Source organism: Manduca sexta, chromosome 1 (assembly GCF_014839805.1).
Source record: "Manduca sexta isolate Smith_Timp_Sample1 chromosome 1, JHU_Msex_v1.0, whole genome shotgun sequence".
Taxonomy (NCBI): Eukaryota; Metazoa; Arthropoda; class Insecta; order Lepidoptera; family Sphingidae; genus Manduca; species Manduca sexta.
This window is the reverse complement of record NC_051115.1, coordinates 3,108,016-3,135,719: the sequence shown is the minus strand read 5'-3', so window position 1 is coordinate 3,135,719 and position 27,704 is coordinate 3,108,016. Positions and strand designations below refer to the sequence as shown.

At 37.6% G+C, this 27,704-nt stretch overlaps 1 protein-coding gene across 1 annotated transcript in view; it reads left to right on the top strand.

Annotated features, from left to right (window-relative positions):
• LOC119188417 (nucleolysin TIA-1) overlaps positions 1 to 27,704 on the top strand; it is a 111,650-nt gene that overhangs the window by 61,127 nt on the left and 22,819 nt on the right. The window contains exon 3 of the mRNA XM_037442791.1: positions 24,875 to 24,962. Within this exon, the coding sequence (XP_037298688.1) occupies positions 24,875 to 24,962 (88 nt within the window). The remainder of the gene's footprint in view (positions 1 to 24,874; positions 24,963 to 27,704) is intronic.

The following is a 27,704-nucleotide window of genomic DNA, read 5'->3' as shown; positions in this document are numbered from 1 at the left end:
TTCCCTTGAGTGTTACACCCTTTAAAAACAGTTGTTTGTGTGCGTGACCTGGTTAGGGGTATTTAAAGATTTCGTTAGAAAACAGAGTTGATGGCGTAATAATTTCTTATGTTTAAAAATCCGTATTTTTGTAATTACGAGCGGTTTAGTCGAAATAGAAATATCTCAGCTTTTGGGACTCCACGATGCAAACTTGCCTAAAATAGGAACCGTTAAAAATACATTATTCAAATTCATACTCCGTATATTGGTTAACAAAATCTTTTGTGGAAATAATTTTTTTCATTTTCGACTATAGGAGCTTAGCTAAACTAATTTAGGTCAACTTACGTTCTGCAACAAGCATTAGCCAGAAAATCAATAAATCTGATGTTTTTTAAATAAAAAAAAACCTCGATATATATGTACTACGTACTAGATTTGACTTTCCGAACATTCACTGTGTTCAACTGAACTGTTATCCATTCAAACTGATTTTAATATGGTCAATATTGATGCTTGTGGTTGTGTACGGAGTGGCGCTCATGATATAAGAACTCGAGTCTAAGTGTAAACCTGGATGTGAATAAAAGACATTAGTGAAATAAGTAAAATTATTTGTTCAAGTGAATAAATAGGTTATAACAGTGACGTTGCTTGCCATTTTAGTTCAGATTTTGAACAAATAGTTTATATGGACATGTCTATAGAATATACGTCAATATTTACAGCAGACTTTAAACTATATAGTTTTAGACCGAAAATCATGGCCAACTTTTTGCTCCAAAAGTTATTACAAATTGCTAATAAGTCTTGTTTGAAATGTCCGTGTGACAAGAACAGCGTCCTTAGATATTACAAAAATAACATATTTCCAAAAAATATGCTACTATTCGCATTAAAATATGAAAATAGAAACTATGTGAAGCATCAAAGATTTGTATTTTGCTTTTCACGATAGATTGAACCATCGCACGAGCGCATAATGTTTGTATGACAGTCTTCCCAAAGTCCGCTCTATATAATCGTAGAACTTTGGTTTACAGTAATGTTTGATAGTGTTAAATAAGGTAGTGTGAAGGATGCCCAGTTCTTAAAGACCTATAGTCCATGTTCTTGGTATTATTTTGTGTTGAGCCAAAATGCACAACGATTTTTTTTTATTGCTGTGAATGACGAGACGAGCTTCCCGTTCGCCTGATAAGCGATACGATCTATAAACAGTAGAAACACCAACACCTTGAATTAAAAAGTATTGTTTGGTATTCCACTGCGCTCGTCTGAGACATGAGATGTTAAATATGTCCAGTAGTTGCACTGGCTACAATGTCCTTCAAACCGGAACACAACAGTGACTACACACTACCTGCAGAAATGGCCATTGCAGTGGTACCTACCTAGGCGTACTCACATATGAGAGACCTACCAGCAAAAAATCTTTCCCATTACAATATTAGTACACTATACCGAACAATTTAAAAACATTAATATAAATTAATGATGCCTCTACGCCATGCTACGGCGTAGCAACGTTGCGCTACGCTTGCTCACGTAGGCATTGAATAAATAAATCTTGAATCAGAGAGCGGATGTCGACTTGCGCTTACTAACAATAGTGGGAGCTTTCCATGCAAGCTTTAAAGCTTGTACTTTTTGTACTTAATGACTAGACGAGTAAGTAGCTCGCTTGTTTAATGACGGACTGCCAAGACGAATGTCTGCAGGTTCAAATCCCAAACACACCTCTGACTTTTCTAAAAAATCATGTATATTCTTTATGAATTATCATTCGTTTTAACGGTGAAGGAAAACATTGTGAGGAAACCTGTATACTTGAGAAATTCTCCATAGGAATTTCGAAGGTGTGTGAAGTCTACCAATCCGCACTACAGCGTGGTGGACTAGGGCCTAATCTCTCAGTAGTAGAGGAAGCCCGTGCTCAGCAGTGGGACAGTATATAAAAATGCTGATATGCGGGAGAAAACTAAAATATAAGATTTAAATATTTCACAGATTTCAATATTTTAATTAATATAGTTTGTTATAGTTGTAAGAATAATGCGGTTTTTTTTGTTTTTGTATAATTGCTATGTGGCTCATGTTGTGGTTGCATATAATCAGAGTTGCAATATTTTTTTATTATGAATGTGTGATATATTTGTAAATTGTAAACTCAGTTTCCAATCCTAAATAAATAAAAAAAGTGATAAAATAGGAGCATTAATCTTAACACGACTGAGTTATCTTCGTGAAATTAGGTAATGGTATTCTATATGCCTATTTCTATTATTTTAAACGCGAGCCGCGTTACATGCTTGTTACGTACTGTCAAAATACGTACCGTGGGCCCCTATTCCATTCTGACGGGGTAAGCAGAAGCAAAACTTTGTAAACAGGTCAAACTAGGTCACGTAATGTTTAAACCCAACCCTTATTTGTAGGCGAAAAATTAATTTTGTCCCATGTAAAGGGGCGCGGATATAGCGAGGTATGCTTCGTTACGCTATCCTTTTACCGTAAGTTGCTTCAAGGGAGGCGAGGCAGCGGGTAGGTTGCTAGCTTAATATTTTCTTACTATCTTTCAATTGCGAAAGGTAATATTTTCTGAAAGGAAATCCAACACAACATATGAGTACCAATCTGCCGTGCTGAGCGCAAAATCGGTATTAAAACCTTATTTCGAGATAATTAAAGTTTTGTAAATATAGTTTATAAATAAGTAAAACTGAGATAGAGAAACTCTTTTAAGGTTTTTTTTAACTAGTTCTAAACAAGATACCGTTACTTAAGTAAGTTCATTGGATGGATATTCCTTTAAGTTATCTGACGATATAATAATCAAGATTTATTTTTTTTTGAGAATAACTTAGCACAGCAGTAATATGTATAAGAAACGGAACACAATTTGCGTAAATATAATTCGTGCCGCATCGCGGAATCACAGTCGGTGGTTATGTCAAACCATTTTTACCTGTTAACTGTAAACTGTTCCTTAAAAAATACGATACAGAAACAAGTATCTAATATCAGTGCTTATGTTCGCGAATCTTTTACAGTATGCATAAATGCAGTCTGCAAATTGTTCTACTGATCTTTATTAGATTCTACAAAAAGTGAAGCCGATAGGAATCAAGTTATATGGACTTTTCGCCACTGCTATCTTTATAATATTGTTAGAAACTGAAAGGTTTATGATTAATATAAACATAGCTATCTCTGACTACAGAAATACTTTCACCAACCAGCCGAGTTTTACGACTCGTCAATTACTAACCGCCTCTGACTATCAAACACTCAGTATTTTATAGCTAAACGTATCATAATTTTTTTTTCTAACAATATAATTAATGAATACTATTTAACACTTTGTGATAATATACGTTTTTGGTTTTAATACCATTTTTTTCTGACGTTGTGAAGACTACAGCCGTTGTTATCGTGGACGGACTGAGGTATTGGTCGTCCGAAAATTATGACATTACACAATTTTTTCCTTACTACCCTTTAACATTGTTACTTATAAACATTTCGCAAAGCTATGCTTAGTTAATAATTACACAGATGTAACCATGGCCGAATCATAACTTAGATTTAAATATAGATTATTGTCATATCGACAAAAAATCATTCCCATGAGGGAAGCAGCAAGTAACACCCTGTAAAAATATAAATGCTGTTCATGCGAGTGAAGCCGCTACCAACACCCAATAAAAAATTGTAAATACTTTTCATGCAAGTGCAGCCGCTACCAACACCCTGTAAAAATATAAATGCTGTTCATGCGAGTGAAGCCGCCAATAACACCCAATAAAAAATTGCTAATATTTTTCATACGAGTAAAACCAACACCCAGAAAAACATTTTAAAAGTATAAATACTCTAAAAGCGTTTTTTCCCGCCTTGCTTTTGCTAGCCGCTCCCGTCTTGCACCATACTAGCGAGGCCTTTTCGAGCGAGTGCCTACAGCCGAGCGCCCTCTCACGCGAACCGACGGGAAATAACTATACAGATACTGACGATATTGATGCAGCAACTAGCTGAGACGCGAGTTTTATATTCATAAATGTAACTTACAAATAACTAATGCAAGTTTATGAAATCGTGTCGTATCGTTTGGTGGTAGGTCCCTCATATGTGAGTCCGCCTGGGTAGGTACCACCGCAATGTCTATTTCTGCCGCCAAACGGCTATGTAGTTAATATTGTGTTTCAGTTTGATTGTAGCCAGTGTAACTACTGGACATAATAATTAACATCTCATGTCTCAGGATGGCGAGCGCTGAATACCAAACAATACTTTGTAATTCATGATATTGGATAGTGTTACTATTTATGGGCAGTCGTGTCGCTTGCCAACAGGTAAACGGCAAGCTCGTCTCGTCATAAAATATTGAACACAACTTAATAGAAAACTACCTTATTATTAATTTCGTATGATGTTGTTCCTATGTCATATCTTCTAACATCAGGCGGCTACCTCGCAGTGGTGAAGGGTGACATTTTCCAAAAGGGAACCCCACGCACTCTTAATAAAATAATGACCCATTCCAGAATTGCCAATTTGTGGGAATCGTCAAACAACCAATTTCTATTTGCGACCTTTTCGTTTTTTCCCTTTTTTTTTTCATGCTATAGGTTTCAATTTTTTACCTATCTTTAATAAGCTCAATTTTATGGTAATTTCAAAAAAAAGGTAACAAACAAAAATTAGTTTTCCGACGACTGCCACAAATTATCAATTTTGAAATAGGTCATTATTTTACTAAGAGTGCTATGTAGGTACTACTTTGCATAAATGCAATTTGCAAACCGTTTCAATGATAATTAGATTTTACATAAGTTACGAAAGAGAAGCCGGTAACAATCGGGTTATATCCCTTCGTAACTGCCGGCTTGTCTCGACTTCTATTGAGAAAAATCATACAAATGAAGCCTTGAATACCATTTACTATTTTAACACTTGAGAACACAGCCCTCCAATATTCAGCTGATTTACTTTATTAACATAAAGATTGTTGAGCTATACTGAGTGCGGGATCAATGCCAGGATAAGAAAGCGAGACAGACATATAGCTTAGTAAGAAAGTATGGGAGTGAAAGAGATAGTTATATGCGGAATTTTGGGCAAATTACCAGCAACATACATGTTTAAGATATCGGTTACATCACCCCACTGACCAGTTTTGGGGGTAGGTAGACACATTCCACTAGCTATGATAGATCTCATGGAAGAGCGAGTTGATTTCTATTTACCGGGCACAATGACTTTCGGCTTACACTGTTTATTTTTATCACCAAGCAATGCAGTATATTTCGGTTCGAAACAGAGACCCAGCGTTATTGGAGGTTGTGATACTTGGTTAATGTCACAGGATGACGAGAACAGTGAAATACCACGCAATATAAATTGACTCCTTTTCAATACAATAATCAATAATATCAAAAACTAACTTAAAAAGAATTTTGTATAGCCTGAGTAAGTTATGTAGCTTTAAAGTTTGCTGGAGGGGTAGGTGTCAAGTAATAGTAAAAGCAAACTGTGTTTTTCATTACACGACTAAATCATTGATTATTTTATCCATTTCCATAAGGCATAAGTGTCGACTGTCGAGGAGTAATCATCTCTCGTCAGTCGACATTCTATTGGACCATAAGGGTCATTTTGCCATGCCGTTTAAGAAAAAACTAAGCCTTTGATGAAACCCGGTACCAAGAAACATTAAAATAAAAAACATAGACCTTAATTATATAATTTAACTAGCGACCCGCCCCGGCTTCGCACGGGTGCAATGCTGACTATTTAATGGATGTTATTATTATACATTTAAATCTTCCTCTTGAATCACTCTATCTATAAAAAAAACGCATCAAAATCCCTTGCGTAGTTTTAAAGATTTAAGCATACATATGGACAGAGAAAGCGACTTTGTTTTATACTATGTAGTGATACTTATCATAAAAAACGCGAGTGAATACGAAAATAAGCCTTATAGTTGTATTATTTGTTGTTGTGCGTGGGAGGAAGCAGGAATTTTATTTTATTATAGGGATTAACTTGGATGTAATGCAAACTCCATGTTGACCAGCGAGGAAGAGAGTTTATTATTTCACACTACAGACTACATTTACATTGACTGCGTCGGTGCCGTAGTTGTACTGCATGCGCGGTACGGCAGCGCTCTGAGGTCCTGCGTTCGAATCCCGGGTCGGGCAAAGTGATAATTGGGGTTTTCTGCTCAGTATCAGTCCGGAGTCTGAAATTTGTGCCCGATATGGCGATAGGCTCGCCCCCTATCACATCATGAGACGAAACACACTTGGCGAAAAGTGGGTGCTATGTTTGCGCCTCTGCATACCCCTTCGGGGATAAAATGCGTGATGTGTGTGTGTGTGTGTGACTACATATACATATATTTAACAGTTGAAATTTGGACTTATACAGATTATGTTACAATAGTCACATAAAAATCACTATGCATAAATGAAAAACACTAGCTATCTTTCCAATTCCAATGCCAATTTGTCGTGTTTGGCTATTAGCTGTCTTTACTATTCCTAACTAGCTGACCCGACAGAAGTTGTCCCGTCTTAACTATGAATTTGCAGCGCGCATTCTGTCAATCGCTGACAGTTATGTAAAATTAATGTTTTCGTTAAGTTTTCTTAAATTTTCTAATTTTTTGAATTTTTTCTTTCATAAGAACCCTCTCCTGACAATAACAAACACAACAAAAAAATAGTGAAAACGGTCCAGCCGTTCACGCGTGATGGCATGACCAAAGGAAATAGGGATTCATTTTTATATATATAGATATATATAGATAAGCTTTTGCTCACGGATTCGCCCGCATAAAGATTTTTTCCGGGATAAAAGTCCCGCTATATATTTTCCTGAGATAGAAATTAGCCTATAACCTTCCCAGGGTCTTAAATTATCTCCATACCAAATTTAATAAAAATCCATTCAATAGATTTTGAGAAAATCGATAACATGCAGACAGACAGAAAAGGGGACTTTGTTTTATAATAATATGTTTTGAATACGTTAACCCTCACATGAACGTCAAGAACGTGCATATTTTTCATTTTTTATTGAATTTCAAAGTATTTTTTGGTATTCCACTGCGCTCGTCTGAGACATGAGATGTTTTATTATGTCCAGGGCCCTTATTCTGTATGATAGTGTAAACGCGTAACGCGGCCGTGTCATGTTATCTTCGAGAAATGTGGGTGGAATGGTATTCTGTAAGCCAAATTTCTATAGTCCTAAACATGATGCGTTGTGTTACGTGCTTGTTACGCATTGTTAAAATAACGTGCGGGATAGAGTATAAGGCCCCAGTTGTTTCACTGGCTACAATATCCTTCAAACCGGAACACAACAGTGACTACACACTGTTGCTTGGCAGAAATAGACATTGCGGTGTATGTATACGTACGGAACACTTCGTTTAATTTGTTAGAAATATCTATACTATTCAATTAGTGTTATAACTTCAAGGAGTTCTATGATTACATAGAGCGGACATTGGGAAACTTTCTTACAAAAAATTTGCGCTCATACCATGGTTCAATCTACCGCGAAATAGCAAAACATCAATGTTAAATACTTCATATTTTTTCCATATCATCATTTGCAAGTTTTTAATGCGAATATTAGCATATTTTCTGTAAATATATCTTTTGTATTAATATAAGACACTGTAAGATACCATACTGACACTTAAAATTGACGACTGCTGAAACTTTATAGCAACAAAGAGTATAAACCAAACAATAACAACCAATGTGAGCTACATTAGTACTGGCATTATGCCGCTTAAAAAAATATTGCATAATTCTTTTTTGGTCGTTGTCTAATCATTACTGTTCTCAATAAATCTACTCATATCATTTCAATCCTGAGTTATTTCTCTCATAATCCATCAGTCTTAATACCAATTGGTAATAACTACCTATTAGATCTGGCGTTGCGTACACTCATTGTGTTCGAATCAACTGTACTGCAATCCGTACACCACATTTTAGAATGATTTCAACATTTACAGCGTGTAGCTATGTACGGAGTGGCGCTCATAATATAAGAACTCGAATCTAAGTGTAAAATATTAGTCAAATGAGTAGTTGTTGTTCAAGTGAATAAATAGGTTATAACAGTGACGTTTTGGTTGCCATTTTAGTTCAGTTTTTGAACAAATAGTTTATATGGACGTTCGTGTCCATAGAACATACGTCAATAGATCCGCTCTATAACTAACTATATTGTTTAATATATTTGTATAACCTAAAAATCTTTGGTTCAACAACCTCATGGATCAAATTAACTAAATAAGGCGAAAATTTCGTAATCTGGCTACCAATCAACAAAGTAGGGTATCCCATCTTAGAAATGTACAAAAAAGCAGCGAGCATCTCATTACAGGGGAAGAGGGAGTCCACTCATCCTTGAGTAACTGTTTTATATAGATATTTTTATATACAGGGTCATTTTGACAGTGCGTTACTAAATGAAACCACATACTTATCTACTTGGAATAAACACTACAATGCGTTACTAAATGAAACCACGTATTTGAGAAAATAACATTATAATAAGTTACTCGATATGTATGGAAAATAAAAATTGTTTCGAACAAAATAAATATTAATAGAAAGTAATTTTAATTTTACGCGCTCTAAAGCCTCTACTACTACTCTAAGAGAATTCGGAACAACATACTTTCAGTCAGAAATACGCACGCCACATTCGCATTAAACTACAAAATGATAAAAAAATCAGAAAACTAAAACCAGGATTTTTGGTGTAAACATTCATTATTAATGGATGATTTTTGGCACAATGTCAGCAAAGGTGAAGACGAGTATGTGGTTTCATTTAGTAACGCAATGTCAAAATGACTATATCGATGGAACTAGTAGTCTAACGCGAGCGAAGTCGCGAGCCACACGTAGTACACAGAGGAATCAAGGAGTCTCTTTGGCTGATTTTCCTTTTATAAAAGATAATTTCAATTATTCCTTTTGTTTCTTTCCTTGTACCAAAAAGTATTTCAGTGTGTCTTTAGTTGGAGTCCAAGTTGTGAATTACAGCGATGTTAAATAATATTATTAATTTCCTTATGATTTTTTTCTATCATGGGAAGCATCTCTTACTACCATGAGACGGAAAGCACATGAGAGCACAAGAGAGTTTGTGTTTACTTAATGCATCTCATCACGCGTTTATCCCCGAAGTGGTATGCAGAGGCGCAATCAGAGCACTCAAGTTTCGACAAGTGTGTTCCGTCCCATGATGTGATAGGAGGTTATCGCCATCGGGCACAAATTCCAGACACCGGGCTGATACTGAGCAGAAAAACCCAAATATCACTTTGCCCGACATTCGAACCCAGGACCTCAGAGCGCTGCTGTACCGCGCAAGCATATAACTACGTAATCGAGGCAGTCACGTTTACTTAAATGAGAGACTAATTATTACTTTATCCGGGGATCGAAATCGAGACCGCAATACTTTAGTCATATCCATTATTCAACGAAGTAGTCATTGTGATATTTAATAATAAGTTGCAGTGCTCGCGGCTTCGCCCGCATGGGTATCAGTTAATCACAAAATTTGTTACAAAGTCTCCTAGTAAATCCCCACGAGATCTTTTACAATGCCGACCTCTTCAACAGTAATCGTTATATTTGAAACAATTTACATAAAACCGTAATGTATTATCTAAACCATCTCCAAGAATAAGATATTTGATTTATGTCTTTTTATAACTTTTATAAAATATTAACGTCGTGTAAATTCTAAAACAGAAGAAATCATTGAAATCTGATGAAAAATACACAAGTTATAAGCCATTGAAATGTACTAGTCGGGGTGAGTGTCAAAAAACAGAAAAGAGACAAAATACTTGCATGTGACGTCAGGAGAGCAGAGTTGGAGCGAAATCCCCACTCCACGCCCATTTCTACACGTAGAAATATTTGAAATTTGAAATCCCATTTCTTATCGAATTTTAATGCTGTTTTCACAGAAATATTTCTTTCTTGTACTAATTGCTATTACATATTAAAAAATACACGAAATCAGACATAGTCAAATAACTTATTACACTATGTTTTAGTAAAAACCGTACAAAAATCCGTTCAGTTGATTTTGAGAAAATCTAATAATAAATAAATAATAATATATAGATTGACGTTCCCTATAAAATTTTTCTGTTCTCATTCTAGATATCCAATACAAATATTCCACCAAACTCGCTTGAATCTCTTCCTTCAGCCCGCACAAGAGCAAGCGAAGCGTGCCAAAGGTTTATTCCTTTGTTTTTAAACTGTCATTGTTTTTTTAATGCTCCTCCAAATCTTGTCGTTTCTGAGAAACAGAGATAGATACATAACTTCAGTGAGGTGGAAAGGGACGGATATACAGAAAAAATACTGTGCATTTTCAAAAGAATATTTAATGCAAAGGATTTTGTACTGGGAAGCCTTTGTAGTCATTTTTACATTGCGTTAAAAAATAAAACCTGTTCTTTACCAATGCTAACATTGTGTTAAAAATTATCTATATACAGGGTAATTTTGACATTGCGTTACTAAATGAAACCACATACTCGTCTTCACCTTTGCTGTCATTGTGCCAAAAATCATTCAAATATTTTCACCAAAAATCCTGGTTTTATTTTTCATTTTGTAGATTGCGATTATGACGTGTGCATGAGTGAAATTCTGACTGAAAGTATGATGTTGCTGCGACGAATTCTCTTAGAGTAGTAGTTGAGAGCATGTAAATTTAAAATAACTTTTCACTGTTTATTTTGTTCGAAACTCACTTTTTTATTTTACATCTACGGTTAGAATAACTTATGGTCAAGTGTTTTCAAGAAGACAAGTATATAGTTTCAATTATAAATGCAATATCAAAAGGCTTGCTAAAATTTGATAGCGAATTGTGTCTTCAGATCCAACAGTTAGAACAGTGTTTCCCAACATGGAGCTCACGCTCCACAGGGAGGCAATTTAAACAGAATTTTCAGTTTTCCATTATATGTTTTGAAATATTACGATGTTTTGATAACAATTTCATAGTGATTTCTTCCTAAAACTTATTTATATTTCTTAACAAAACAATTTTTAAAGATTGCAATTTATGTATGGAGGTCATACAAATTTTAGAAATGTTAAAATGGGGCATGGCCTAAAAAAGGTTGGGAAACAATGGGTTAAAAAGTTTAAAAATACCTAAGGACTGCTGCGATGACGTAGTAACAAGGTACGGCTGCAGTGCTGAAGTCTTTGACTTCGATCCCCGTAGACCAGGGGTGGCCAACCGGTCGATCGCGAACGACTGGTCGATTGCGACAACAAGTCCAGTCGATCGTGGCAAAGGCAAAAATATAAATACAGACCGCGCAACATACCTAATCACTAACTGCTGCACGCATCGTCTTGTATCATTTTTTAGTCAAAATAATAATAAATTGTGTACTGAACTATGTTGTTTCATTTAAGATTTCAAGATGTATGTAGCTTGGTAGATCGCACAGAGTATCATCAGTGAAAAGTAGATCTTGGGTCTTACCAAGTTGGCCACCCCTGCCGTAGACAGTAATATGAGGTTGTCCTGCTCAGTATCTGCACCTTTTAATACCTCACCTCACCTTTAATTTTTTAGCAGTGGAAAAGTAGACACCGCTGTAAAGGAACAGATGGTTACGTTCCTCTATGGAAGGAAAGATTTCCAGTCAGGCAGATGTAGTGACCGGCCGCGGCCCCTCTGACGGTTCCTTATCGGAGGTGGTATATACTGCGTCGCGCAAATTGTGCCATCGCAATCCAGTATCTATCGCCATCTAGTGTGATTGTAGCGCGTTCATAACAAATGTCAATATCAGGTCTTCTCGTAGTTCCCTTGATGTTGATGAGATGGCGGTGTATACTAATTGTACAGCTACAATATTTTATTAGGACACTAGCGACCCGCCCCGGCTTCGCACGGGTGCAATGCTGATCGGCCCGCTCTGGCTTCGCACGGGAAAATAATAGTATTTCTCCACTATTTAATTGATGTTATTATTATACATATAAACCTTCCTCTTGAATCACTGTATCTACTAAACAAAACCGCATCAAAATCCGTGGCGTAGTTTTAAAGATTTAAGCACACATAGGGACAGAGAAAGTGACTGACCTATTTCATTCTGTACTAGTCGAATTTCGGCTACGGCGGCCAATCTTCGAACTTCATTAAGTAGTACCGCGTAATTACAATTACGCTATCAAGGAAATCAACTTAATAATGTAAAGTACAATTTTCTAATCCATCAAAACATCCTACCAGATCCACGGCCAGACAAGCCTAACGATCTAGGTCACAACTCAAGCCCTCATTAGAAGACTAGGGCTTGCGTTTGTATATAATTAAAATTCATAAGTCATAAGTGGCTAGTATGTCTAGAAAAAAAAGTAGATATTTAGCGTTGTTTTATGTTGTGTTCCGGTTTGAACATTGTAGCCAGTAACTACTGGACATAATAATTAACATCTCATGTCTCATGTTGATTAATATGAGCTACTCTATCCTTATTATTGGTGTGTTGTTCCTGAATGTAAGAAAACTAGTGTATAAACGCCGAAAAAAAATTATGGATTCAAGTACCAACTGACATAAGTATGAGGATAAGTTGATTACAACTTGCGAGAAGAGATCCAAATTTAATATCCGCAAAATTTATCTATTTCGATAAACTAGAAATTGTGAACGCGTATTGACACTTCAAGTAGTTTACTGCCTTGATGACGTCAGGTCATGGCGGCACTCATTTCACATATTTGTAAAACAGATAAAAAAGTCAAAACTTTGAATTGAATTTAAAAAATTATTTTATAATTTTATGATCGGAAACTACTATTTTCCGATTGCTTTTTGATTAAACTATCTTATTAATGTATTTTTGGATTTTTTCCCACATACATTAAAATACCCTATTCTACTGTTTATGGATCGTATCGCTTACCATCAGGCGAACGGCAAGCTGGTCATTCAAAGCAATAAAAAAGTGTTGGCATTCATGAATGCAGTCTGCAAATCGTTCTAATGATAATTAGATTCTACATAATGGGAAGTCGGGAGTGGGGTCACCTTGCACTATCCGTAAAAAAACAAAGCTTACCTAAAGGTCTCCCTCGTGACCATGAAGGCTGCAGTCTTCGAAACGTCGGGAGAAAACTAAAATATTAAAACCGCGATAAAATACGAAATTTAGTTTAATTTTAACAAGGATCATATGTTTTTTTTCTGTATTCAAAAATGTCGGTACCAGTTTTATTCCAATTAGGAAAATTGGTATTATCAGTTCTTTTGTGGGTTTATTTAAATTTTCCTCTAGTAATTTGCACCCTAAAGCGGCGATAGCCTAGTTGGGTGTGGAACGGACTGCCGAGACGAATGTCCGCATATTGACAACCCAAACACACCTCTAAGTTTTGTAAAATGATTTGTGTGTTTGTGAATTATCACTTGCTTTAATGATGAAGGAAGATATCGCAAGGAAACCTGCATATATGAGAAATTCTCTATAGGAATGTTAAGGGTGTGTGAAGTCTGCCCGCACTACAGCGTGGTGGACTAAGGCCTAATCCGTCTCAGTAGAGGAGGCCCAGCAGTGGGACAGTATATAAAATAGGTCTGATATTATATTATAATTTGCACCCGTGGAAAATAAAGGGATTTTTTGTATAACGAAACGTCACTATAAATTCACGTCGGGGTCACCAATTTGCCTTTTGTTGGTGGTTGAAGAAGAAAACAATAGGTGCTTCAAGATATAATATATTGTAACAAGTTTTTTTACATAGGACTCATTCGTTGAGGAGTATAAGAGCGACTGACTATATACATTACGCGACAGTAATTTAGCAGTGCCAAATAGGGAGTGCGTGCAAATGATATTGATTCCAATGATTCATACTATATGATGCAATATGTAGACACAGTGTTTAGGAACATTTATAGCGGAAAATGCTTTTAACGCGAGTGAAGCCGCGAGCAACATTTATTTCGGCTTCACTTTTTTAAAATCCTCTAACCTAACTTTTAAACGCCATATTTTAAAGATATAATATTTATCACGTGTCTTGTGTATAGTTAATTTTTACCCAAACTGTCCCCGAGGCCTAATGCGGGCCGATAAAACCGATCTGCTAGGGATGGGGTAGTGATATCGATATCGATAGATGGAGATTACTTTTTTAACACAGCAATGTGACTGCTATGCTCCTGATAGTAAGCGAAACCACATAGAGTATCAATGGCAATAGATGGCTATCTTAATATGGACACTAAGAGTTAAAAATGTTTTACTATTATACGGACACGTGAAGTAACGCCACAGCGCTCTGATATTAAATAAAGTGAGGTCCAATAGAATGTCGACTGACGAGAGATGATTACCCCTCAGTCGACACAATTATGTTGGAACCGGATATACACAGGCTGATCACGGAACGCGACACGTGGGCCACTATGGGTTTTAACATCTTGTGTATGGTCGCTATCCGAGCGGATAAAATATATCCTACCGTCCGTTCGGATTATGATTCGAGCAATGATAGTTAAAACTATTATGGCCAGTACGCATTATCAAAAAGATCCTGTATACTGTCCCACTGCTGCCAACTTAGGAGGGTTCCTTCTGTTTTCCCCACACTTCCTTCTCCAGCTATCCACTCCCAATTTTCCTCCAAGCCCCTGCAGGTTCCCTCGACGTTGACTGCGAGGTTAGATACAAAAAAAAACTAGAAATCTTAGGTAAATTTCGTTAAGGCCCGTTCAAGTATTACGTAACGCAATTTGGGGGGGGGGGGGTGTCTTGTAAAACGTTACGATGCGTTACAGGCGCGGGAGGGGTGTGTTCGTACAAAGCATTATGTAACATTTTTTTTTTAATTTAAAACAATAACAAAGGTATTTTAGCGACTTTCCGGTACTTAGCAAATAACATAGCTTTTGGAGTAGGAGCGGGGCGATCAGGAAAACGTGACGGCGCGTTATATGGGCGGGTGGGGCTCTCAAAAATTTTCAAAAATTGCGTCACGTCATACTTGAACGGCCCCTTAATTACGAAGTTTTTTATCACTAAAATATTAATTGCTCATTTGGAACACGAATCCAAATTACTATTCAAATACGCCACTATTAGACTAATAAAACCTGAATAAATAAAACATCGATAAAAATGTCGATAACTTCACATCCCTAATCGCCGGGGAAAGAAAACTTTCGGTGCTTTAAGTTGGGATAAGAAATTTTATCGCAAAACTTTTAACTTTTAAGGAAGCTAATTTTTTACGTCTTTTTGTTAAAGCTCTGTTAAACTTTTCTAGGTATTTGCATGACTTTGTTTTGTCTGTTTTGCCGCTAAGCTTTTTACTGGTGGTAGGTGTCTCGTATGTGAGAGTCCGCTTAGATAGGTACCACCGCAATGTCTATTTCTGCCACTAAGCAGTGTATAGTCAATTTGTGTTCCGATTTGAAGGACATACTAGCCAATGTAACTACTGGACATAATAATTAACATCTCACGTCTCAGGATGGCGAGCGCAGTGGAATACCAAACAATACTTTGTAATTCAAGGTGTTGGTGTTTCTACTGTTTATGGATCGTATCGCTTACCATCAGGCGAACGGCAAGCTCGTCTCGTCATTAAAAACAATAAAAAAAGTCTCAGGATGGCGAGTGCAGAATACCAAACAATACTTTGTAATTCAAGGTGTTGGTGTTTCTACTGTTTATGGATCGTATCGCTTACCATCAGGAGTATGGCAAATTCGTCTCGTCATTCAAAGCAATAAAAAAAACATACAGACACGAGCGCTATAACTAGCTTTTAGGGATAAAAATTGTCTGCCACAGAACCAACCATTTAATAGAAGCAACTATTAGATAGTAATTGTACGAAAACAAGAACAGTTCAAGGGGCGATAGCCTAGTTGGGTGTGGAACGGACTGCCGAGACGAATATCCGTATTCAACACCCAAAGACACCAAACTTTTCTAAAGTTATGTGTGTATTTGTGTATTACTTGCTTTAACGGTGAAGGAAAACATCTTGAGGAAACCTACACCTGAGAAGTTCTCTATAGGAATTGAGGGTGTGTGAAGTCTACCCGCACTGCGTGGTGGACTAAGGCCTAATCTCAGTAGCAGAGGAGGCCTTCAGCAGTGGGACAGTATATAATACAGGGCTGATAATGTAACACTTCGAAGCTGCCATTCGTGATCGTGGAACAATCGACAACGCGCGGCAACTAATCTAATAACAGTTTCAACTTTGTCCAAATCAGAAGCAGTCGCGTATGAAATTTCCCCAATGTATTGTAGTAAAAGTTTTTTTGAAAAACATTGAATTTAGGGTAGTTTTTTGTACAATTTTATTGAGAACAAGCCGCTCGTCTAACCTAATAGGAATGCTTGTGTGGTACAAATAGTAAATAGCGCCATCTCGTCAACATCAATGGAACTACGGGAAGACCGATATGGTATAGACAATTGTAATATCGCACAATAATCACGCTAGATGGCGATAGACGATACTGGCTTGCGATAGCAGAATTTGCGCAGTATATATACCACCTCCGATTAGGAACCGTCGGAGTGACCCCGGCCGGTCATAAGCATCTGCCTGACTGGAAATCTTCCCCTTCCATAGAGGAACGTAACCATCTGTTCTTCTACAGTGGCGGCAATCGTTACGCCGCTAAATCTGTAACAATAAGAATAGAACTTAGAATAATATGAATGAATGCCTCCTAGCCGAATTCCGGCCACGGCGGCCGATTTAGAGATCAGCCACGCAGGAGATATGATATAGGCGGTCGCCTGAAGGTCGACATCAAATCCGGGCGGCGCAACGCCGGGCCGTAAGGCACGGTGACCCCAACATAACCGCTCAGTCGCCCCCCACGAAGGCTGAGCGGTAGTCATAAGACACTTTCTCCGCGAAAAAAAAAACAAAAACGGAGATATTATAATGCACGAGTGTGTGCAGTACACAAGCACTCTCAGTTCCTCATAGTCCGATGTGGCGGCCCGACATGACCGAATAGACCAACGGCTTTCCGTACCGAGGTACGGCGGTATCACACCGCTAACTTCCTGACTCCGAGCTGCGACTGAGTAATCTCTAAGATAGAATAACTCAGTCACTGTTAAGTAAAATATATCTTATAACTAGCTTTTGCCCGCGGCTCCGACCGCGTTATAAAGTTTTTCAGGCTAAAGTTTTCCGTTATAAAAGTAGTGGTTTCCCGGGAGCCTATGTTCTTCCCAGGGTCTCAAACTGACTCCATACCAAATTTCATCTTAATACGTTGGGTAGTTTTTGAGTTTAACACGTTCAGGCAGACAGATGCAGTGGGGGACTATGTTTTATAATATATTTTTTACAACTTTTTAAGAGGAACAATCCCGTCATACATCATTGTTGCATAACTTTAACCGTTTACGCAGCGCACGCAACGGAAGCTCTCAAAACTAATAAATTGTCCCCGTGTTTGCAACATGTTTCATTACTGCTCCGCTCCTATTGGTCATAGCGTGATGATATATAACTTAGAGCACTCCAAAAACAAAGGGCTGTTCAACACAAAAAGAATTTTTTTAGTTCGAACCGGTAGTTCCTGATATTAGCCATTACTGCTCCGCTCCTGTTAGTCATAGCGTGATGATATATAACTTAGAGCACTCCAAAAACAAAGGGCTATTCAACACAAAAATATTTTTTCAGTTCGTACCGGTAGTTCCTGAGATTAGCCATTACTGCTCCGCTCTTATTGGGTATAGCGTGATGATATATAGCCTATAGCACTCCACGAACAAAGGGCTATCCAACGCAAAAATAATTTTTCGGTTTGGACCAGTAGTTCCTGAGATTAGCCATTACTGCTCAGCTCCTATTGGGTATAGCGTGATGATATATAGCCTATAGCACTCCACGAATAAAGGGGTATCCAACGCAAAAAGAATTTTTCAGTTTGGACCGGTAGTTCCTGAGATTAGCGCGTTCAAACAAACAAACAAACTCTTCAGCTTTATATAATAGTATAGATAACAAGGTTTTACAATTGTTTCTTGCAATGCTAGAATAAAATCTATGTGTACCTATGATCATTATTACTTTTTTTTATTGCTTTGCATGACGAGAAGAGCTTGCCGTTCGCCTGATGCTAAGCGATACGATCAGAAACAGAAACACCAACACCTTGAATTACTAAGTATTGTTTGGTATTCAGCGCTCGCCATCCTGAGACATGAGATGTTAAGTATGTCCAGTAGTTACACTGGCTAAAATGTTCAAACCGGAACACAAGTAACTACACACTGCTTGGCGGCAGAAATAGACATTGCGGTGATACCCAGGCGGACTCTCACATATGAGAGACCTGCCAATTTTAACACTTTTTATATTATATCATTGCGAATAAATTACTATTAAGTAAATAAACCCTGCTATAGCAATAACGGTCTAATATGCCGTTTTATTTGCAATTCTTACAAAGTTATGGGTGCGCGGGATTTCCACGTACGCAATACGGGCCGCATTCAAAACTAAATGACAGGGGTCATGATTTAGAAGGCTTTTTTTATAAACAAAATTACTTTTTTCATTAAATTAAGTTATTATTATATAATTTGTAAAATACAAGATATATATTTTTCTTTGCTTTTTTTATACCTTGCCTTTTTTTGGGTCGCAAATTAGATTTAACTTAATTTGCGCAATAATATGGCTGTATATTAGAGATCGAAATTTTGCTGGTTCCGGTGGACCTTTTTTTGATTTCGCAGAGAAAGTGCATCACAACTGCCGCCCAGCCATATCGTCTAGAAATTATGTTGGGTCACCGTGCCTCACGGCCCATATCAATATTATCTGCTTACATTGATAGGTAACTAGTGGTAGGTCTCTCATATATGAGAGCCCAGGTGGGTACGTACCAGCGCAATGTCTATTTCTGCCGCCAAGCAGCAGAGTGTAGCCACTGTTGTGTCCCCTTTTGAAGGCCATTGTAACCAGTGTAACTACTGGACATAATACTCAACATCTCATATCTAGGGATGGCGAGCACATTGGCATACAAAACAATACTTTGTAATTCAAGGTGTTGGTGTTTCTACTGTTTCTGGATCGTATCGCTTACCATCAGGCGAACGGCAGAATCGTCTCGTCAATCAAAGCAATAAAAAAAAGAGTCAAGCTAACATTTTAGTGTTATATTATCAAACTAGCTAAATTTTCGTGCTTAAAAATTGTGATCCCCATTTTTTTATCACACTAACGTAGATCCCCGTCAAATCCGTGGACCACTGAGAATCAATACTATATATGAATTTTTATCCTTAATTTCCGTTGCATGTCAATCCACCCACAGGCGGCATAACCCCCCATACTATCTCTGAGTACGTCCCCTCGTATACCAGGCATGGATACAGCAATGCGGATACGTAAAACAAGGTTCAAGGGATAACGCCCCTATTTTATGAAAATATGTCCTGTTTTATGTTTTTTATACATTATTATGTGTGCTGACTCATTCTGACTCTTTCTGGGTAACTTATAGAATAAACAGTAACAGTAATTTTTAATTACAGTAATTTTATTTTTTAGTATTCCGTATAAATCTTATAGGATATTTTTTATAGCTTTGAATGATGAGACGAGCTTGCTGTTCGCCTGATGGTACGCGATACGTATAAACAGCAAGAAACACCAACACCTTGAATTATAAAGTATTGTTTGGTATTACAAACTTATTATTTGCGATCGGTGAAATAACCATGTCTAGGGATCGAACGGCAAAGTTAAGTTTGTCGTTTGAACTTATATACTTAGATACCTTACCTACAATTTTGTATGGAACAGTGCAAGTCCAACTTGCACTCATCCGTCATTTCATCCTAAAAACCTTTTGTTCCTATACATTTTATCGTGGTTGTTTCACATTAAAATAGTATATTAAAACATTCGAAACAAGCAAAACTACTAAAACATAATTAATTACGTCAGTTGCGTGAACAAAAATCATAAAAACATCGTTAAAAACCTCAAAGTTATTACCGATTACTTCATTTCTAAACAGAGGCACACATTTGAGTTGTTACCTCGCATTATTTGCATTCTAAATTAAGTTTACCTCATTTCGTTTGTAATTCATGCATTCAGGTCACCCTTCTGTGATACAGCAACATGACACATAATACATTAACTTAAATTTACATAGAGGGGGAGCGTGAAGCGACTGTCTCGCGCTGTACACTGAGCGTCCTACAGCGAGTCCGTCGGCTCTCGTGTCCACAGCGAGTCGATGCGTGTAGCGCCTACTCTCTGTCTCGCGCTGTACACTGAGCATCCTACAGCGAGTCCGTCGGCTCTCGTGTCCACAGCGAGTCGACGCGTGTAGCGCCTACTCTCTGTCTCGCGCTGTACACTGAGCATCCTACAGCGAGTCTGTCGGCTCTCGTGTCCACAGCTAATAGACGCGTGTAGCGCCTACTCTCTGTCTCGCGCTCGACACTAGCATTCTACAGCGAGTCCGTCGGCTCTCGTGTCCACAGCGAGTCGACGCGTGTAGCGTATACTTTCTGTCTCGCGCTGTACACTGAGCATCCTACAGCGAGTCCGTCGGCTCTCGTGTCCACAGCGAGTCGACGCATGTAGCGCCTACTCTCCGTCTCGCACTGTACACGGAGCATCCTACAGCGAGTCCGTCGGCTCTCGTGTCCACAGCGAGTCGACGCGTGTAGCGCCTACTCTCTGTCTCGCATACACTGAACATCCCACATCAAGTTATTTGCTAGCTCGTTTTAAAAAAACACCATTAATCCATTTGGAACGCAACATAAAAATGAATAAAAAGTTTTCACAAAACTGCCACAAGATGGCGCAAGTTAAAATCCCTGACGTTTTCAAAGTACAAGCCCATGGTCTTAAGTGCTCCGGTTGTCCGGATTAAGGGCTAATCCGGAAATGAAATGGGCCTTTAAATGATTCTATCGCGGAGTCGGCATAAAATTCCGGTTCGATCGATATTTAATTCATACTTTGTATGCTGACTTCCCTTGCGACTTTGTTCGCTTTTATTCGTTTATCTATATTATACTGTAAGTCATTTCTAAAAGTCTAAATAAGTAAGTTAGTAATATTAGCTCTGTATTATATACTGTCCGCACGGGCCTCCTCTACTACTGAGAGGGATTACGCCTTAGTCCACCACGCTGGCCTAGTGTGGATTGGTATACTTCACACAATAATAATAAAATAAAAATAAAATAATAAACAATAAAATCAACGTTTTATATCTCTGCCTACCACTGAAAAAAAAAACCCGTGATGCTACGTTATTTTTTCTTTTTATATCTTATCTTTTACCATTGCGTGTCGGCGCCCTGGCAAAAATCTGCCTCATTGACGTCTCGTTTGTGCATTTCGCTCAGCGCCAAACGCATTTCGGTTGCTACAATTATGCCGGCTTAATTGCTTTCAAATGCTTCATTTAGGAGCACGTGCGAACTTCCAGCTTAATGGCGCGGTAAAGGTGTATTTACTACCTTGCTAGCGTAGTCGTATAGCAGTATTTCTGTTAGGATATATTTTATATACGAGCCTTGCTAGCGTAGTCGTATAGCAGTATTTCTGTTAGGATATATTTTATATAAAACAGCGATAGCCTAGTTGGTTGTGGAACGGACTGCCGAGTCGAATGTCCGCAGGTTCAAATCCCAAACACACCTCTGACTTTTCTAAAATCATGTGTGTATTCTTTGTGAATTATCGCCTTATTTAACGGTGAAGGAAAACATCGTGAGGAAACCTGCATACCTGAGAAATTTTCTACAGGATTTTTCGAGGGTGTGTGAAGTCTACCAATCCGCACTACAGCGTGGTGGACTAAGGCCTAATCCCCTCAGTAGTAGAGGAGGCCCGTGCCCAACAGTAGAACAGTATATAATACAGGGCTGATATTATATTATTATATATATATTTTATATCCGCCCTGATACCGACCATACATAAGTGTTAAAACCCGCTACAGTGGCTCACGTGTGTCGCGTTCCGGGATCTGTGTATATCTGGTTCCAACAGGCATGATTGTGGCTACTATCAAGGGGAAATCATCTCTCGTCAGTCAACATTCTATTGGACCCCCCTCTCTGGATAAGTCAAGCCAATATTTTAGTTCTCGGATCAGCCGGTGTATATCCGGTTCCAAGAGGCATAATTGTGTCAACTGATGGGTAGTCTCTCGTCAGTCTATTCTATTGGACTCCACTCCACTTTCAGGTGCTGTGGCGTTTAACGTTGACCTAAAAATGGAAATTAACTATTGATACTACCGCGCTGCCTTCTTGAAACGTTTTTCTCTAACAGTTGACATCCTTTTGAAAATTATCTTAATAATTAATATTAAACTTTACCTTTTAAAAGATTAAAAGCTTGTTTCACAATTTCTTAGTAAATGTTTTTTTCTTCTAATTCTTTAAATAAATGTATTAGCCGACCAAAAGACAAAAACTACTCTCTAATCTATATATATGCCAGGGAAACCTTATTTGAAGATAATCGAAGGTTTTTAAATATAGTTTTGTATGTAAAACTGAGATAGGGAAACTCTTTTAAGGTTTTTTTAACAAGTTCTAAACAAGATACAGTTATTTAAGTAAGTTCATGGGATGGGTGTTTCTTTTAGCTATCTGACGACACAATGTGATCACAAATGGGGAGACCCGTAAAAGAACGAAAGTCATCCAAAGCCCATCGGATTAGTACCTAAGCTGAAGTGCGCAGGGCATATAGCTCGCAGAACTGATGGCCGATGGGGCACGAAGGTTCTGGAGTGGAGGCCACGAACTGGCAAGCGCAGCAGACGTCCACCCACGAGGACAGATGACCTCATAAAATCGCTGGATGCGGGCTCACAGTAGGTCGATCTGGAAATCTTTAGGGGAGCCTCATGCAGCAGTGGACATCCTGCGGGTGGTGATGATGAATCTATGCTCCCAAATTATATTTACAGCCTTATTCGATATAGCTCCACTCTCTCACACCCACACGTTGTACATACTCACAAAATACATCGTACCTTTTTTATTTTCATTGGAAACTTACCTCATAAATAAACAATATAACTATATTAGTGAATGAATTTTCCAAGCCGAATATCGGGCACGGCAGCCTATCTAACCTAAGATCAGTTACACAGGAGATATTATAGTGCACGACTGTGTGCAATACACAAGCAGTCTGTTCCTTTTCATAGTCCGGTGAGACGACATGACCGGAGAGAGATCAGCAGGAGATATTATAGTGCACGAGTGTGTGCAATACACAAGCAGTCTGTTCCTTCTCATAGTCCGGTGAGACGACATGACCGGAGAGAGATCAGCAGGAGATATTATAGTGCACGAGTGTGCAATACACAAGCACTCTGTTCCTTCTCATAGTCCGGTGAGACATGACCGGAGAGAGATCAGCAGGAGATATTATAGTGCACGAGTGTGCGCAATACACAAGCACTCTCTGTTTCTCATAGTCCGGTGAGACATGACCAGAGAGAGATCAGCACCAACGGCTGTACGCGCCGAGGTATAGGAGTACCACACAGCACCACACAGTCTGTCGTCATTCTATTGGACCCCACTCCACTTACCATCAGGTACAGCGGGATCGCTTTGACGTTCGCGTATAAAAATATAAATTAAAAAAATTACGTTACTCTATTGGCCGCAAAGTGAAATTTTGCTCTATGGTTTATGTTTAAACTAGCGACCCGCCCCGGCTTCGCACGGGTGCAATGCTGATACTAAATACACTACATAAAAACTGTGTACGTTGTATATAAAAACATAGCGGCCCGCTCTGGCTTCGCACGGGTATAACATAACAAAATAATAGTATTTCTCCATTAATTAATGGATGTTATTATACATATAAACCTACCTCTTGAATCACTCTATCTATTAAAAAAACCGCATCAAAATCCGTTGCGTAGTTTTAAAGATTTAAGCATACATAGGGACAGAGAAAGCGACTTTGTTTTATACTATATAGTGATACTAATCCACCATTTAGACCGCCATTTTATTTTCCGTTTTACAAAACCAATCAAGCAATGGTTTGAAACGTAATCTTTTATGTTATCGACTCACAAAAGAATAAAATTCAATGCTGAATGACTTGTTGTTTCATATTACAATGATATTACCATTTCCTAATAAGTAATTAAATTGTTTGTCTATTTTTATCGTTCGTTTTAACTGTGAAGGGAAACGTCATGCGGATACCTATATGCCTGAGAATTCATAAGAATTTTGAGATTAGTCTGCTTGCACTATAGGGTGGGCTAAACTAAACCTTCTCAGTCATTGACGTATATTCTATAGACACGAACGTCCATTTTAACTATTTGTTTAAAATCTGAACTAAAAAGCAACCACGTCACTGTTATAACCCATTTATCATCGACCGCCCTGTCATCGCGACGACAGTCGAATAAAATGCATTTATTAGTTAAAAATAAGTTAAATAGTGTATACTTATTACTAACGTGTGAAATGAAACGTTTTTTTTTCAATCACAGTTGTAGTATAATTTGTTCATCGTCTAAAAACACAGGAAGACATTTTATTTATGAAAATACAAAAAGTTAGTAAGCCGACTAGCCGCGACAGTGGTTGGAGGTTGACTAAGTGAATGTCGGGCAATTACCTTGCTTTCGTCTTGCCAGTATTGAGCTCGGACAACGTATCTATGTAATAAAAACATGTTACCTCAATACTCTCTACCTACACCTAGGTTAACTACGTATTTCGTGTTATTAATAAATTATTTCATTGTTCCAGAACACTACCACATCTTCGTCGGGGACCTGAGTCCAGAGATCGAGACGCAGAGCCTGAGGGACGCCTTCGCACCATTCGGGGAGATATCGTAAGTAGAAAAATCAACTGAGAAAACGAAATACGTGGTTTCGGATGACGGACCGCACGTTTTGTTACTACGAAGTGTTACGGATCCAATGACGAATTCGACGATAAATCCGATCGGTTTATCGCAATATTTCAGACATGGTATTTGTAAGGACTTATACCATCCCTTTTTAAAACCATCTGTTCCACTGCTTTCTCCAAAAAAAATAGACGGGGAATTGATTCTACCACTAAGGTAAGCTATAGAACGGTGACGGATCCGAAGTAATTTGGTAGTAAAGTTAAATCCGAAGTCCGTCGTTTTGGACCGACGTTTCGACGTTCGTTTTTCGAAGATCCTCTGTTTAAGGTGGTAGCTCAAGGTCCATTTTCATACATTTTGTTTCGGCTTTAATCTGGGTAACTAAACAAGTATTGGCAAGTAAAGAATTTAAATTCACGTCTAGTTAGTGATTAGTTCTCGCAGTTGAAAGAAAAACGTAAAAATAATTAATAATCATGGATATTTCTGTCTTTAAAATTTCGTCATATTAAATTTTAAAGGCCGAAATATCCATGATTATTAATTATTTTTACGTTTTTCTTTCAACTGCGAGAACTAATCACTAACTAGACGTGAATTTAAATTCTTTACTTGCCAATACTTGTTTAGTTACCCAGATTAAAGCCGAAACAAAATGTATGAAAATGGACCTTGAGCTACCACCTTAACATAAACCGAAAACCGATACATTAACTGATACTAATTCTTTTAAATTTTCTCACTAAACCACGTGTTTCGGTAAATATATGTCAATCAAAATAGAATATAAATATCGTAGAAGCGTATGGATAGATCCAAATCAGTTTCGCTCTGAACTGCTTCAACATATCAGCTAATAATAATAAGTTTTATTGAAAAATGATAATGTGTTTTACAGGTAAAAACAGCGGTTTATAAAACAAATTTCTAAAAACAAAAATGAATAACCAGATATACCCAAATTAGGCCTGTACCTTAAGATACCATTAAAAATTAAATATCGTATATAATTTCTTGGTGAGCATTCATCGAAATTAAGAAAATAAAATTATTAACAAGTCAACTTCGAAAATTCAATTAAATACGTTCTTAGCAGACGAGATCTAACTTTAGACCTATGCATAGGTCATAACATAGCTTTGTTACGTAAATCTAACCTTACGTAGCTACATAAATCTAAACATATAAGTATGGCAGTAAACGAAAACATAATTATAATTTGAGGGTACTTAACAAGTAACTAATCAGTTCAAGCCTTTATACCTATCAGTGATTCGGTTACATCATAATTAAGAGAGCTAATGTAGGTAGTACTTTCATTAATATACTAGCTGACCCGACAGACGTTGTCCTGTCTTAAATATGTATGCACGCGCGCATTCTGTCGATCGCTGACAGTTATTTCAAACAATTGACAGTTATATAAAATTAATATTTTCGTTGAGTTTTCTTAAATTTTCTAATTCTCGGCCCAATTTTTTGAATATTTTCTTTCATAACAACCTTTTCTAACAATTACAAACACAACAAAAAAAAAGTGAAATCGGTCCAGCCGTTCACGCGTGATGGCGTGTCCAAGGGAAATTGGGATTCATTTTTATATATATAGATTTGGATATTCGGAGTGTTACTTTTGTATTTACTCTGTATACATTTGAAGTTTTTGAAACAAGTCCAAAATAATTGATTCAGTCATGCATATAATAAAATAGCAAAACCTGGATATTTTTATATTAAGTAACGTGCCTAAGGATTAATGAAACACAGATAAGCGATTTTTTAAATTCTTTCCTATTTCTCTTTTTGTTTGTTATCGCACATCTCCGAAACTACGAAACTTATGTAGTTTTCACACGACATTATTGCAACCATATAACATGTTTCATTAAAATCAGATACCGGAAAGTAATAGTAATGTAATGATAATTGCAGTTCACACTTTACGCTAGAATTTAACGCGAGCGAGCTGCGGGTACAAAGCTAGTATTTATTAAGAGCACCAATCAATACCTCGTTTCGCCCTCCCTTTCTCGCATTATAATTGCATCTCCTATCTCTTTCATCTGATACATTTTTAACGAGGGAATAAATTTTTACGTTCTTCCTAATAAGTTTTTGATCACTGACAGAATTATTGAAAATTATATTTAGGACTGCTTCGTTTGTTATCGCGTACTGAGGTCTTAGATTCGATGTTGGGTCGGGTCAATTATACTTTTCTAATGATTTCTTATGTTTATGCGAATATATAATATATAATAATATCAGCCCTGTATTATATACTGTCCCTCTGTTGGGCACGGGCCTCTTCTACTACTGAGAGGGATTAGTCTTAGTCCACCACGCTGTAGTGTGGATTGGTAGACTTCACATACCCTCGAAATTCCTATAGAGAATTTCTCAGGTATGCAGATTTCCTCACGATGTTTTCCTTCACCGTTAAAACAAGCGATAATTCACAAAGCATACACACATGATCTTAGAAAAGTCAGAGGTGTGTGCCCTTGGGAGTTGAACCTGCGGATATTCGTCTCGGCAGTCCGTTCCACAACCAATTAGTCTATCGCCACTTTTTGTTTATGCGAATGTTAGACATTAAAATTTACATATCTTTCGGATTTTATCGCGGTTTTAATTATTTTAGTTTTCTCCCCACGTTTTGGTTTTTACCACCTGTCAAGTGCCATATACCTCTGCAAGAACCGGGAGTATACAAGATAG